At 42.1% G+C, this 15,424-nt stretch overlaps 1 protein-coding gene across 1 annotated transcript; it reads left to right on the forward strand.

Moving 5' to 3' along the window:
- Positions 1-389: 389 nt before the first annotated feature.
- LOC106566027 (plakophilin-1) lies at positions 390-13,216 on the forward strand. Its single transcript, XM_014133829.3, has 13 exons — positions 390-829; positions 2,554-2,651; positions 3,616-4,115; positions 6,847-6,988; positions 7,074-7,281; positions 8,738-8,903; positions 9,280-9,397; positions 9,662-9,841; positions 10,045-10,215; positions 10,415-10,568; positions 10,867-11,053; positions 11,249-11,333; positions 12,147-13,216. Exons 1-13 carry the CDS (start codon positions 637-639, stop codon positions 12,219-12,221), a joined length of 2,277 nt encoding a protein of 758 aa, XP_013989304.1. The 5' UTR covers positions 390-636; the 3' UTR covers positions 12,222-13,216.
- The last annotated feature ends 2,208 nt before the right edge of the window (positions 13,217-15,424 follow it).

Below are 15,424 nucleotides of genomic sequence, written 5' to 3' on the forward strand. Positions count from 1 at the left end.
CTGTACAATGTCAGATTTAGAGTTGAAATGTATTACATTTTGAGTTTGCATCCCAATATTACACTATATACATCACAGAAGACTGAAATATTACAAAACCGTTTGACTCGGCAGCTTTTTTGAAATGTTTATTAATTATGAAACTCTTAAAAATATGAATAAAATTCCACACATGAGGCCACTGGGTCAAAAAGGTCTACAAAAAAAGAGCATGTGCTGGAGAGGTAGACAATCCCAAAGAGGTTTTGAAAGGATTCAGCAGCTCCCTCAGTGGTTATATGACATGAGCTCAGCTGGAATGTCTGGGGAGAAGTAGGCTACCTGTCAGAGCAGGCTTTGATGGGTTTGAGCACTGACTTCATATGGGTTTGAGTCATTTATAGTCTTCTACAGAATCACTAGACAGTAGCTGCACAGGAAGACCAATCATTACTAGTAATATGAACATTCATATCAGACACACCAGACACAGACAACTGTGTATATTATTTATAATGGGCGTGGTTCATTGTTGAGGGCAGGGTAAAGTGCGCATTTCATATATTAGATTGCCTGTACAAACGCCACCTGTACGGAGCAAGGTACAGTAGGCTACGAACCATAACACTTTGGATTTACAACTGGAAACAGACCTTCATGATGACAATGGACCCGTTGAAATCGGCTATGGCCATTGGGAATGTGGAGGAGACATCTCTTGCTTTGCCGTCTGATAACAAACTTCGGTCCAAACAGCAGCGTGTCTTGGATCAGGTGCAAACCATTAAGAGGGGCAAGTCGAAGTACAGTAAAAATGGATCTTTATCGTCGCCAACGAAATCGCCAACGAGTAAGCATCATTATTAGAATAAAAACGTATTACGTTATTTGAATGCTATTTTATTTTACCTACAGTCTAATCAGGTTATGGTTTAATATGTTTTGACTTACCACCGTTAGATTTGCATTGTTAATGATTTATTCATGAGTAAATTAATAACCCCAATACATTAGATATCATTAGCTCCACTGTTGTTAACTCTGTTAAGTAAACAAAGTGCAACATGTGTCATTTTAATATAGTATACATAGGCTAAAGGACAGTCTATATTCTCATAATTATGTTTAGGCCTATTGATGCCAAAAATATTAATTTGTTTGTTACCACTCAGTCCTGTTCTAAATGTTCAAAAGGAAATGTAATCAATTGCCATAACGAGATAATAATCATTAGACAAATAGGATTTATCAGTTGGTTATCCACAACTCTGGTAAAAAAAAAACTAGGTAATAAGAAGTTTACATTGGAAATCTTACTCAATTGTATTTCTCATATGTAATAAGTAGCCTACATTGGAAATCTTAGTCAATTGTATTTCTCATATGTAATAAGTAGCCTACATTGAATAATAAAACAACATTAAAGAAAGCAGGTTCAGGAAAAATATGTATAAACATACAACAAATAACCAATTATATGACTGAACTATTATAGCTAAATACGTTTATGACATTTTAGCCTTGTAGCAGACACTTATCCAGAGCGACAATACATATTTCGCTACAATGCATAGTTCCCTTTTCATTATCTAAAAGCTGCATAAAACACTGTGGATTGCATGACAATGATGTTAGGAGTACAATACCAATCAATTGATCATGTCAAAACAGAAAATAGGTAGAATATTTAGTTTTCAGGCTCATTTGGAACATATTCATCTACATTTTTTTTAACTCTGTTTTGCTATTTATTAATGTGCTATTTACTGCGTTTCTATGAGATATAGTAGTAAAGGCCAAATTAAATATTTTATTTAAAAAAATATACAGTACCAGTCAAAAGTTTGGACACGCCTACTCATTCAAGGGTTTTTCCTAATTTTTCCTATTTTCTACATTGTAGAATAATAGTGAAGACATCAAAACTATGAAATAACACATGGAATCACCAAAAAAGTGCTAAACAAATCTAAATATATTTTAGATTTTAGATTCTTCAAAGTAACCACACTTTGCCTTGATGGCAGCAGTCTAAGTCACTGCATCTCAGTGCAAGGCGTCACTGCAGTCCCTGGTTTGAATCCAGGGACTGGAACATCACATCCGGCCGTGATTGGGAGTCCCATAGGGCGGGGCACAATTGGCCCAGTGTAGTCTGGGTTTGGCCGGGGTAGGCTGTCATTGTAAATAAGAATTTGTTCTTAACTGACTTGCGTAGTTAAATAAAGGTTACATTTAAAAAAAATAATAATACTGTATATATACCTAAACGTGTCCTATAATTCCAAATCAAATAGCTAAATGAGCCATGGTATGACCATCTTAAAACAATTCCATTTGTTAGCTTAGTAGAACCCGCCCCTGAACGGCGTGTTAACAGTTCACACAGACAATAGAAAATGTCACATGCATTAACATGAATCATTACGGCTTGGAGACTTGCTTCTTGGCGTTTATTCAATCACGTAAAAAATATAATTAATGAACAGTGTTACACCCAATATTTTACCGTGATAATTCATATTTACACAGCTTTTAAGAGTCATTTACGATCTCTCATGTTTCTCTCCACAGGTCCTATGTACACCAGCGTATTCACTGACTCCATTAAGTCACCTACCAGTCCCAATGGATTTGCCTTCTCGAATGGTACAAATGGCCTCTCAAGAACGGTATGAAGCTTTTAATTTTAATTTTCACATCACATACATACGAAGATAGAATACATTGCCCCATGTTTTTGATAACTGTGCTAGGTTTATCCGTTGTATTTAGCAGTATACAGTATGGGGACTATAGTGAGCATCAGTGTTCATCTCATACAATTATTTCCTATTGAGTGATGGCTTTTAATATGAAAGCAATACCATGGTGATGGGGTAGTCTGTCTGAGACTAATCTCGGAACCCAGAACTATACCCACTGTGACCAGCTACTAGATTTATGTGAACATTCTGTCATGAGAGTAGTCAGGTAGAAGCAGGTGTTGCAGATGACTGACTAACCACAGGACTGGGAGTCAACATGTGAGTTTCTGCCCAGTCACCAGAAGTATGAGGAATGTTGCTCTTTCCAAGGAGCTTTCCCTCCAGCACAACTCCAGAGAGAGGCATCCTCTCATAGTGGCATCTGACTCATTTTTCTAACACACACCTCTGTCTTAATCATGTACTTTCACATAGATGAGGCATTATGAGTACTCTGAACTGAAATCTGGTCCAAGCCAAGTTTCCAACCAGCTTTGGAGTTTTTGATGTCCCACTGCCCTCTGCCAATTAGACAAGTCAATAGTTATCAATAACAATAAATTGATTATATGCAGTACACAATATTTATCTTCACTCATTATATATATTATTATTTTCGAATGAAGTTGTAAGTGCTACATTTATATTGTAGTCATTTAGCAGCACTCTTACCCATAGCAATTAGGGTTAAGTACCTTGCTCAAGGGCACATCAATGGATTTATTTATTTTTGACCTCAGGGAGGTGGATTCAAACCAGTGACGTTTTGGTTACTGGTCCAACGCTCTTAACAGCTACACTACTTGCTGCTAGGTGCTGGTGAAAGTGTTGCAATATTCCTGATTCCAAAGTGTCTGCTAGCATTTACTAAAATGACTTCGTTCTGCAGCTCAGCTATGAGCAGAGCACCAAGCGAATGGTACTGTCCTCCAAGGGGTCTACTGTTCAGAGAAACATGAGCAGCTCCAGCCAGTGGGAGAGACGATTACCTCTCAGTCCCCCCGTAGCCAGGGGTCAGCGCAACAGCAGCCGCAGTGTGCCTGATGTGGACCCCTTCCCCACCACTACACAGCGCCCTGCCCAGGCCCCGGCTTCAGCCCTGCAGCAGTTGCAGTCCTCGGCCCCCGCCCGGCAGCTCCAATCCAACAGGTCCAGCTTCTTCCTTACTGAGAGGGGCAACAGCCAGTTCATCTCCAACGGCAACGGCCCCTCTCAGGTCATTGTCAACGGCAACGATGTGCAGAAAAAGCACAGCCAGTTGATTGGCACCCGTCAGACGAAAAGCAGCGGCCAAATTACCAGCAACCAAACTCGTATTGAGAGGTCACCATCAAACCCCTCCATGGCCGAGCCCAAGATATCAGTGGTCAAGAGCAAGATTGAAGCAGGGTGAGTGGAAGGAGTGAATGTGAGATATTGTGTAAATGCTGCTTTGGGGTTTGATGATGAGTTGATTTTCAAATGTTTCTGAACAGCTGTTGATACACTATACAGTGCAATCAGAAAGTATTCAGACCCCTTGACTTTTTCCACATTTTCTTATGTTACAGCCTTATTCTAAAATTAATTAAATCGTTTTTTTCCCCCCTCATCAATCTACAAACAAGACCCCATAATGACAAAGAAAAAACTGGTTTTTAGAAATATCACATTTGTTGATGCACCTTTGGCAGCGATTATAACCTTGAGTCTTCTTGGGTATGACGCTACAAGCTTGGCACACCTGTATTTGGGGAGTTTCTCCCATTCTTCTCTGCAGATCCTTTCAAGCTTTGTCAGGTTGGATGGGGAGCGTCGCTGCACAGATATTTTCAGGTCTCTCCAGTGATGTTTGATCGGGTTCAAGTCCAGGCTCTGGCTGGACCACTCAAGGATATTCAGAGACTTGTCCCGAAGCCACTCATTCATTGTCTTGGCTGTGTGCTTAGGGTCATTGTCATGTTGGAAGGTGAATCTTCGCCCCAGTCTGAGATCCTGAGTGCTTTGGAGCAGGTTTTCATCACGGATCTCTCTGTACTTTGCTCCGTTGATCTTTCCCTCGATCCTGACTAGTCTCTCAGTCCCTGCCACTGAAAAACATCCCTTTGGCAAACTCCAAGTGGGCTGTCATGTGCCTTTTACTGAGGAGTGGCTTCCGTCTAGCCAGTTTACCATAAATGCCTGATTGGTGGAATGCTGCAGAGATGGGAGAACCTTCCAGAAGGACAACCATCTCCACAGAGGAACTCTGGAGCTCTGTCAGACTGACCATCGGGTTCTTGGTTACCTCCCTGATCAAGACCCTTCTCCCCCGATTGCTCAGTTTGGACTGGCGTACAGCTTTAGGATGTGTCTTGGTGGTTTCAAACTTCTTCCATTTAAGAATGATGGAGACCACTGTGTTCTTGGGGACATTCAATGCTGCAGAACTGTTTTGGTACCCTTCCCCAGGTCTGTGTCTCGACACAATCCTGTCTTGGAGCTCTATGGACAGTTTCTTCAACCTCATGGCTTGGTTTTTGCTCTGACATGCACTGTTAGCTATGGGACCTTATATAGACAGGTGTGTGCCTTTCCAAATCATGTCCAATCAATTGAATTTACCACAGGTGGACTCCAATCAAGTTGTAGAAACATCTCAAGGATGATCAATGGAAACAGGATACCCCTGAGCTCAATTTCAAGTCTCATAGCAAAGGGTATGAATAATTATGTAAATAAAGTATTTCATTTTTTATTTTTATACATTTGCTTTTTCATTATGGGGTATTCTGTGTAGATTGGTGAGGAAAACAATTTATTTAATACTTTTTAGAATACGGCTGTAATGTAACGAAATGTGGAAAAAGGGAAGAGGTCTAAATACTTTGAGTGCGCTGTATAGACAAAAGTATGGACACCCCTTCAAATGAGTGAATTTGGCTATTTCAGCCACACCCTTTGCTGACAGATGTATAAAATCAAGCACACAGCCATGCAATCTCCATAGACAGACCTTTGGCAGTAGAAGGAGCTCATTGACTTTCAACGTTGCACCGTCATAGGATGTCACCTTTCTAACAAGTCACTTCATCAAATGTCTGTCCTGCTAGAGCTGCCCCATTCAACTGTAAGAGCTGTTACTTTGAAGTGGAAACGTATAGGAGCAACTACAGCTCAGTCGCGAAGTGGTAGGCCACACTAGTTCACAGAACAGGACTTCCGGTAGCTAAAGCGTGTAGCAAGTAGAAATTGTCTGTCCTCAATTGCAAAACTCACTACCAAGTTCCAAACTGCTTCTGGAAGCAACATCAGCACAAGAACTGGTTGTCAGGAGCATCATGAAATGGGTTTCCATGGCCGAGCAGCCACACACAAACCTAAGATCCCATGTGCAATGCCAGGCTGGAGTATTTTAAAGCTCACTGCCATTTGACTCTGGAGAAGTGGAAACGCATTCTCTGGAGGGATGAATCACGCTTCACCATCTGTCAGTTCAACGGATGAATCTGGGTTTGGCGGATGCCAGGAGAACGCTACCTGCCCCAATGCATAGTGCCAACTGTAAAGTTTGGTGGAGGAGGAATCATGGTCTGGGGCTGTTTTTCATTGTTTGGGAGAGGCCCGTTAGTTCCAGTAAAGGGAAATCTTAACCCTACAGCATACAATTACATTCTAGATGATTCTCTGCTTCCAACTTTGTGGAAACCGTTTGGGGAAGGCCCGTTCCTGTTTCAGCATGACAGTGCCCTGTGCACAAATGAGGGCCATACAGAAATGGTTTGTCGAGATCGGTGTGGAATAACTTGACTGGGCTGCACAGAGCCCTGACCTCAATCCCATCTAACACCTTTGGGTTGAATTAGAAGGCCGACTGCGAGCCAGGCCTAATTGCCCAACATCAGTGTCTGATCCTCATTAATGCAGGTAGCGTTCTCCTGGCATCCGCTTAACCCAGATTCGTCCATTGGAATGGAAGCCAGTCCCTGCAGCAATGTTCTAACATATAGTGGAAAGCCTTCCCAGAAGAGTGGAGGCTGTTATAGCTGCAAGGGGGGACCAACTCCATATTAATTCCCATGATTTTGGAATGAGATGTTCGACGAGCAGGTGTCAACATACTTTTGGTCATGTCGTGTACCTATATGGGGTTTCCCAACAGGATGAATGATGATGGCCAGCTTGCTGATATTACCATGGCGGAGGCGGTGCAGTACCTGTCCAGTGGAGATGTGAACTACCAGCACTATGGCGCCTCATTCATCCAACACTCTACCTACTCAGAGGACAAGGCCAAGCAGGAGGTAAGGATACAGACGTGGGTCTCCAGGACCTGGACTAAACAACACTGTCCTGTTAGGACATCTAACAGCTTTACCTGTCTCTCAGGTGTTGCAGCTCAAAGGGATCCCTCCTCTGGTGAACCTGCTGAAGAGTCCCAGTCCCCAGGTCCAACAGACAGCCTCGGCCGCCCTGCGGAACCTTGCCTTTAAAGATGCGGGCAACAAGGAGGAGGTCCAGCGCTGTGGGGGCATCACTGAGGCCCTAGCCCTGCTCCGAGACACAGACTCTACCGAGACACAGAAACAACTCACAGGTACAGACGACTGTTCTCTTTCTATACTCAACACTTCTCTGTCTAGTGACATCATAGACAGTTGACAGTTGGCAGACATGTGCACCAGTGTGTGAATGCAAGCGGTTATGAAACACGCTTGTGTTGCTTTCTGATGCAAAAATGTGCAGATTTAAATTGAAGGGGCAATCTGCATTTTCTGCATCCATTTTTGGACATCTAAATGAATGATATACCTTTGATTCATGAAAAATATAACTTAGAAATGCGTCATGAGCTTAGTTCAACTGTCGTACCCCATCATAACCAAAAATGCATGCTTGTTTTACTCCAGTGTTTGTAAACAAAGTAAAACAAGCACTATATAGCCTTAAAACATGGTTAAAACAGTCCTCGTTGTCACGCCCTGACCTTAGAGATCCCTTTTATTCTCTTTTTGGTTAGGTCAAGGTGTGACTAGGGTGGGCAATCTGTTTTCTATTTCTTTGTTGGCCGGGTATGGTTCCCAATCAGAGGCAGCTGTCTATCGTTGTCTCTGATTTGGGGATCATATTTAGGCAGCCTTTTTTCCACCTTAGTTTGTGGGATCTTGTTTTTGTATAGTTGCTGTGTAGCCTTTACGTTCGTTTTGTATTTTGTTGTTTTGTCGGTGTTCATTTTAAATAAAAGTAAAATGTTTGCCTACCACGCTGCACCTTGGTCCAATCTTTACGACGAACGTAACAGTTGTATCCATAGCTCTATTATGTCTATTATTTTGGTCATATTTTCCCAGCCCATCCCTCTGCTTTTTACCGAAACAGGGGCGGGGAGTACGCTTTGTTATTGTTTGAACTGCTAATTTCTGCTTTAAGTGCATTCATGCCATAAAGCACAGGGAAACACTCACTAAACCCTGTCACCTTAATCCTAATCAGTTCTTGCTGTCAGTCACACAAATGATCTATGGTGTGCCGTTGTACCAGCGAAACTTGATATGTGAGATGTCTCACAGTAGGCTGTTCTAGAGGATAGAGCATCCTGCTCTCACTATTGTTCTGTCTTCCTGAAGCCGTGCTCTAAAATTGGCTCTAATGCTATCAAATATTTACCCTGGTTCTTGACTAGCAACAGTACGTAGCTACAGTGTCTATGCTGTACAGTGACAATGACAGAGATGTAGTAGATTGAAGCACTGAAACACCTCATATTGCCTGTCAACCCTGGTCATGGAGACTCACAGGGATTGCTTGTTTTTGTTCTCTTGCCTAGTTATGCATTGGAAAGTACATGCCATGCCCGTGTCATGACAGTTTGATCAAAGTGCACTGTGTCGCTAACTAGTATTGCTTTTGTTTAATTTTTGTGTTTGAGTTGAACTGGCTAAGATCCATGATCATGTCACAGTAGTAGCATTAGAGGTAATCAGTTATTTGAACAACTGCTGTTTCTACTGCCACTGAACTCAGAAGTTCAGAACTTTGTCCTGTCTCTCCAGGTCTTCTTTGGAACCTGTCGTCTGCAGACAGTCTGAAGCCAGAGCTTGTGCGTAGCGCTCTGCCTGTTCTGACTGAGACTGTGGTAGTACCTTACACAGGAGGAGTAGATGAGACCAACAAGAACCTGGACCCAGAGGTCTTCTACCATGCTACAGCATGTCTAAGGTGAGACGCATCGATCAATACTGTAGACCGGGGTGCACACTGCACAGATCTACTGTATACTAGCAGTTAGCTCAGAGGTTACAAAGACAAACGTATGAACTGGCAATGGGAGGAGTATCTACTACTGTTGCGCCTTTGATCAAGGTACTTAACATAAATTGCTCCAGGGGCACTGCATTGACTGAACCAGTAGCCTGAACCAGTAGGCTCCCAGCCGACAACTTGTCGGTGCTGTATCAGAGGATTGGGTGAATGGCACAAATGGATGATAAAGTACGGTTTTGTTCTAATCTGTCATGTCCTCCACTGTCAGACTATACAATGCTGACCTGCCTCTTCCTGATGCATGACAAGACTAGTTTAACTTTTCCAACAGAAATCTGAGCTGTGCGAAGCAAAGCAACAGGCAGGCCATGCGTAACTGTCGAGGCCTCATCGACTCTCTGGGCAGTTACGTCCAGGATTGTGTAGCTGCAGAGAGGCCAGATGACAAGGTGGGCGTGCAACATTAAATATCTTAAAATAACATTGAAACAAGTGATGATGCATTTATGGAATGCCATTCTTCACAATTCCAAATAATATAAGTTCTACCTGCATGTGAAAATATCATGGGATACATTTTCTCCATTACTTACGTTTTCTTGATACCTACTTTTTATCTTGGTGTTTGAAGAATAATACCATGGACATGTGTATGGTAGGTACAGATTAATGCAAACTAACCAAACCAGTTATTTTGCCTCTGTTTGTGCCAGTCTGTGGAGAACTGTGTCTGTGTCCTGCACAACCTGAGCTTCCAGCTGGAGAATGAGGCCCCGGCCCTGTTCAGCCGGATCTCTGCCCTGGCCGGGACCATCAGCCGGGCCAACGCCTCCGCTGAGACCGGCCCCATCGGCTGTTTCAGCCAACAGAGCAGCAAGGTCCAGGAGCAGGAGGTGAGACAGGCATATAGGTCTAATGACATCAAGGGAGAGATGAGAGAGATGGATGGAAACTGTACATAGATACACAATGACATCATCGTGTACTGCACAGTATTGAATGTTTTAAAACACACAAATGTTGTGTACATCAACGTCCATCATAGATCTGAACACCTAAAAAATCTGATGATTGATAATAACTTTTACTCCTGTAGAGTCACTTTGACTACCCCGTGATGGAGGAGCAGCATCCTAAAGGAGCAGGTTGGCTCTTCCACTCCAAGACTATGCAGAGTTACCTGTCTCTGCTGAGGTCCAGCCAGAGAGAAGACACCCTGGAGGCCTGCTGTGGAGCCCTGCAGAACCTCACCGCTAACCAAGGCATTGTACGAACGACACATCATTTTTACTCTTTATTTAATTATTTATTTTCACACAAAAATGATTTTAAATGCATCAAATGTATAGAGAAAAACATGCACCAAATGTGTGTAGAAAAATCACGATTAAAATCATGGTCCTCCCAAAAAATCTTTAGAAACCCTTCATAGACCCGTTATAAGACCCTCATCTCTGTGTTCACAGGTTTCTAGAGTGATGAGCCAGAGCATTGTCCAGAAGCTGAATGGCTTGCCTGAAATCTCTCCCCTGCTGCAATCCTCCAACCCCAGCCTACAGAAGACGGCTGTGGCTTTGGTGGGAAACCTAGCCAAGAACCAACGCCTTCAGAGCATCATGGGTGAGCATGGACACCAATCATAACCATGTTCATAGTGAAATGGATAGAACCTAGAATGTTAGGCTACCTTGTTTCAATAATGGTTTAGTTTGCATTGAGAGCAAACATCCAGCAGGGTCAGGTTAGCTAAACAATTTTGCCACTTTTATTTTCAGAGAGGATTAAACAAGAAAAGAAAACATTTCATTTATACCTGAGTTTGTGTTAGTTTTAACATTTTGTTCTTGTTGTCGAGTTAGCAACACTTCATAGAGTGTGTTTGCGGGAAGTGAATGACCTAATGGGATGTGTCTTGAAGCCCGACAGACCTTACCAGAGCTGGTTGGCATCCTCAGCTCATGGACCAAGGAAGGGACGGAGTCTGACGACACCCTGGCCATGGCGTGCCAAACCAGCCACAGTCTTCTGATGAAGGAGCCTGAGCTGGGGAAGTGCCTGCTGAGCAACAACCTGGTCAACTCACTCAACGACCTGAGCAAGAACAAGTAAGGCCTGCTCATTATATTTTGTAACAAAAAAGTACAAGATCTGCTCTATGTAAAGAAAACATTTGCAAAATCTAACAATTGTGGACAGCCTCTTTGGGGACTTTCCAAAGAAGCCAGATAACAGAGCTTTGACTTTGAGGGTAAGGGCTCAGAATACTCCAGCCTTACAGGGATTGTTCTTTCTCTCGTTAGGCTGTTCCCAAAGGCAAGCAAAGCTGCAGGTGTGCTCCTCTACAGCCTCTGGTCAGAGAAGGACATACAGAGTTTCCTAAAAAAGGTAAGAATTTAGAGCTGATATTTCAAACAAATTTTGTCATAGTAATATGGGATATCCCTGTGGCAGATATTTACCTTTTTTTGTCAAGAGCTATTGCATTTTATCAATCAGTTTACGCTTCAATGCATTTAAAAAATGACAGCGAAGACAACGTTATTAGGTTGCAGAGTTTTTTCAATGGAGGCAATAACTCTTGTAGGAAAGGAGGATCTGAATAGGCTGGCTCAGTCAGGACAAAGACGGGTATCTTCATGATCACTCTTCACCCCTTCCTTCCCCAGAGGAGGATGACTCAGTGTGGCTGACTGATGTTGTCTCTACTTGCTGTTTCTATAGCTGTAGAGATCCCTGGTATCTGTCTGTATTAGGCGAGGTGTGCCATTTGTTTCCTCAGTAGTAAGAACCTAGTCCACGCCCCGATCAGGCATTTGTTTACAACAGTGGAGAATGAATGGAGGGATTATGTTCTGTCTGGTGGGCGAATACAGTATACAGTTCACCTGAACAACGGTATGTACACAGGAGCTGTAGAGCTGCTGCAATGGTACAGCCAAGGAATCTAAGGATACAGGTTCACACCACAGTGTTAGACTCTTATCTGTACACGCAGGACATCTTATCCCTTGTATTTTAATGCTTACCTGATACTGAACATAGTTTTGCTTAGATCTCTTACCTCAGTTGCTTGACATTTCAGTTTCACTTAGTGAGAAACCTGCTGTGAGCTAGAAACTGTTACCATGACATTATTTAGGAAAACAATCACTATCAAGGGGGGGGATTCTAATGTCTATTTAATCATTTGTCCTACAGCAAGGGATGAATAAGGGTTCCTTTGTGAATGACATCACCAGTGTGGCTCACAGGTCTGTGCAGGTTGTTGAGTAACAAGAAGACAGCTGACATGGATCTCACATCACCTCCTCCCAATGTACCTATGGACTATACACCTACTACAGTACATGTCAGACTGTGTCCAGTTTATATGGTTACTGAATGTTTACTTTAGATTTCAAAACACATTAAAATTAGTCAGATTGTCTATCTGTTATGTTAAATTGTGTTATCCATCTTACCTCCGTATAAAGGTTTGTAATCTTGTATTTCTGGGGGGTTTCTGGGCTCTTTTTGTTTTTACTAGAAATCATTTGTTTTCCTTTGCACTGTAAACATGTAGATTTTGATTTGGTAATGGCTGGTTACTGGGATTGCTTGAATAGGCCCCCTTAGCTTGCATGACAATTATGGTTGATTACCCAAAAGCTACTGAAAGCTAATGATCAGATGTTGTAACTCATTTCATTAGATTTATTAAGCCAGAATAGTTCACTAACTAACAGTTGCCACCGTTTTCCAGGGATTCATGGGTTTCATAGAATCAATTAAAGCATACACAAAGCACATCACAAAACTAAAATATTGTGATTGTCACCAATGTTTAACCTACTATGTTCTTCTGTATAGTACAGCCATACTGTAAGCATTTTTGATACATGTATTATTTTGTCTGTGCAATATATATATCCCAATATATATTGTTATTTTTTCAATTTCTTTCCATAAAATATTGTACCATCTTTTTTTTTTTTTTTTCTTTTTTTTTTGTTGGAAATTTGTTCCAAAGTATTCCCATGAATAATAGAGACATACAGTATTTGATTGTATACAAACATAAGCAAGGTATGAAATTATTCCGTTTTTATTTGATCTGTTTGGGCTTCTTGCGGTCAATTTTCTGTCTACGGCTGAATTGAGTTTTTTTGTTTTAGTCACCTCTGTGTATTTGAATTCAGCTGATGTATTGTATGTACCGCCAAAGATACTTGCTATTATTATTTTTGTAAAATCTCATTGGATAATGGATAAAGAATATTTTCAAAACATTTGTTCATGAGAACTCTTTATGCTTGTTAGCTTTTCTGTGTTGTTTTCTAAGAGGATACCAGTAAGTAGCCTTGCATGAGTCTTTGCTCATAGGAGCAGGAGCCTATGATCTTAGGAGCCTATGATCTCCTGTTTATGTAGTGTGATGCAGCCTGATGTACAAGTACACCCACTGGACATGCACTAGCATATCACAGGGCCTTCTGATGTTGCCAATGCCAATACTGTGTGAATACAGTGAGGGAAAAAAGTATTTGATCCCCTGCTGATTTTGTACGTTTGCCCACTGACAAAGAAATGATCAGTCTATAATTTTAATGGTAGGTTTATTTGAACAGTGAGAGACAGAATAACAACAACAAAAAATCCAGAAAAACGCATGTCAAAAATGTTACAAATTGATTTGCATTTTAATGAGGGAAATAAGTATTTGACCCCCTCTCAATCAGAAAGATTTCTGGCTCCCAGGTGTCTTTTATAAAGGTAACGAGCTGAGATTAGGAGCACACTCTTAAAGGGAGTGCTCCTAATCTCAGCTTGTTACCTGTATAAAAGACACCTGTCCACAGAAGCAATCAATCAATCAGATTCCAAACTCTCCACCATGGCCAAGACCAAAGAGCTCTCCAAGGATGTCAGGGACAAGATTGTAGACCTACACAAGACTGGAATGGGCTACAAGACCATCGCCAAGCAGCTTGGTGAGAAGGTGACAACAGTTGGTGCAATTATTCGCAAATGGAAGAAACACAAAAGAACTGTCAATATCCCTCAGCCTTGGGCTCCATGCAAGATCTCACCTCATGGAGTTGCAATGATCATGAGAACGGTGAGGAATCAGCCCAGAACTACACGGGAGGATCTTGTCAATGATCTCAAGGCAGCTGGGACCATAGTCACCAAGAAAACAATTGGTAACACACTACGCCGTGAAGGACTGAAATCCTGAGCTCTTTGGCATCAACTGAACTCGCCGTGTTTGGAGGAGGGGGAAAGCTGCCTATGACCCCAAGAACACCATCCCCACCGTCAAACATGGAGGTAAAAACATTATGCTTTGGGGGTGTTTTTCTGCTAAGGGGACAGGACAACTTCACCGCATCAAAGGGGCGATGGACGGGGCCATGTACCATCAAATCTTGGGTGAGAACCTCCATCCCTCAGCCAAGGAATTGAAAATGGGTCGTGGATGGGTATTCCAGCATGACAATGACCCAAAACACACGGCCAAAGCAACAAAGGAGTGGCTCAAGAAGAAGCACATTAAGGTCCTGGAGTGGCCTAGCCAGTCTCCAGACCTTAATCCCATAGAAAATCTGTGGAGGGAGCTGAAGGTTCGAGTTGCCAAACATCAGCCTCGAAACATTGATGACTTGGAGAAGATCTACAAAGAGGAGTGGGACAAAATCCCTCCTGAGATGTGTGCAAACCTGGTGGCCAACTACAAGAAACGTCTGACCTCTGTGATGCCAACAAGGGTTTTGCCACCAAGTACTAAGTCATGTTTTGCAGAGGGGTCAAATACTTATTTCCCTCATTAAACTGCAAATCATTTTATAACATTTTTGACATGCGTTTTTCTGGATTTTTTTGTTTGTTATTCTGTCTCTCACTGTTCAGATAAACCTACCATTAAAATTATAGACTGATCACTTCTTTGTCAGTGGGCAAACGTACAAAATCAGCTGGGGATCAAATACTTTTTTCCCTCACTGTACATGCTTTACTTAACACAACTATAACAACCATTGGCAGAGGTAGCAAATCAGTAAATGCGAAATGCAACTCTGTGAGGCCTGAAGACAAATTATGTTTGAAATATGAGGACGGTTAAGCTACACCTGAATAACAGCCAGTGGTGCAGCAGCAGACACACCCTGTGCCCTGGTCTACTCCCATTACCTCACTGTGATTTGTTTTGCTTATCCTGCCTGTCTTGTCTCATGTTGTGGTTGGTCTGGGCATAGGACGCAAACTGTTCTGTGGGCACAATACCAGCTTATGTCTTTCCCCCAGTATTTACTCTATCTTACTGATTCATGGCTCTGGGATTAGCAAGAGGTATTAGTACAGTAACAACAGACAATGATGTGCAATTAAAAAAAAAAGTCAGCCAAGAAAAAACCCGCTAAAAATGAATTGATAAGAATGCTATAATTTCTCAGTGGGAAATGAATATCCAACTGGTCAGTGACAACTGTTTGGAG

Source organism: Salmo salar, chromosome 12 (assembly GCF_965601325.2).
Source record: "Salmo salar chromosome 12, fSalSal1, whole genome shotgun sequence".
NCBI classification, from domain to species: Eukaryota; Metazoa; Chordata; class Actinopteri; order Salmoniformes; family Salmonidae; genus Salmo; species Salmo salar.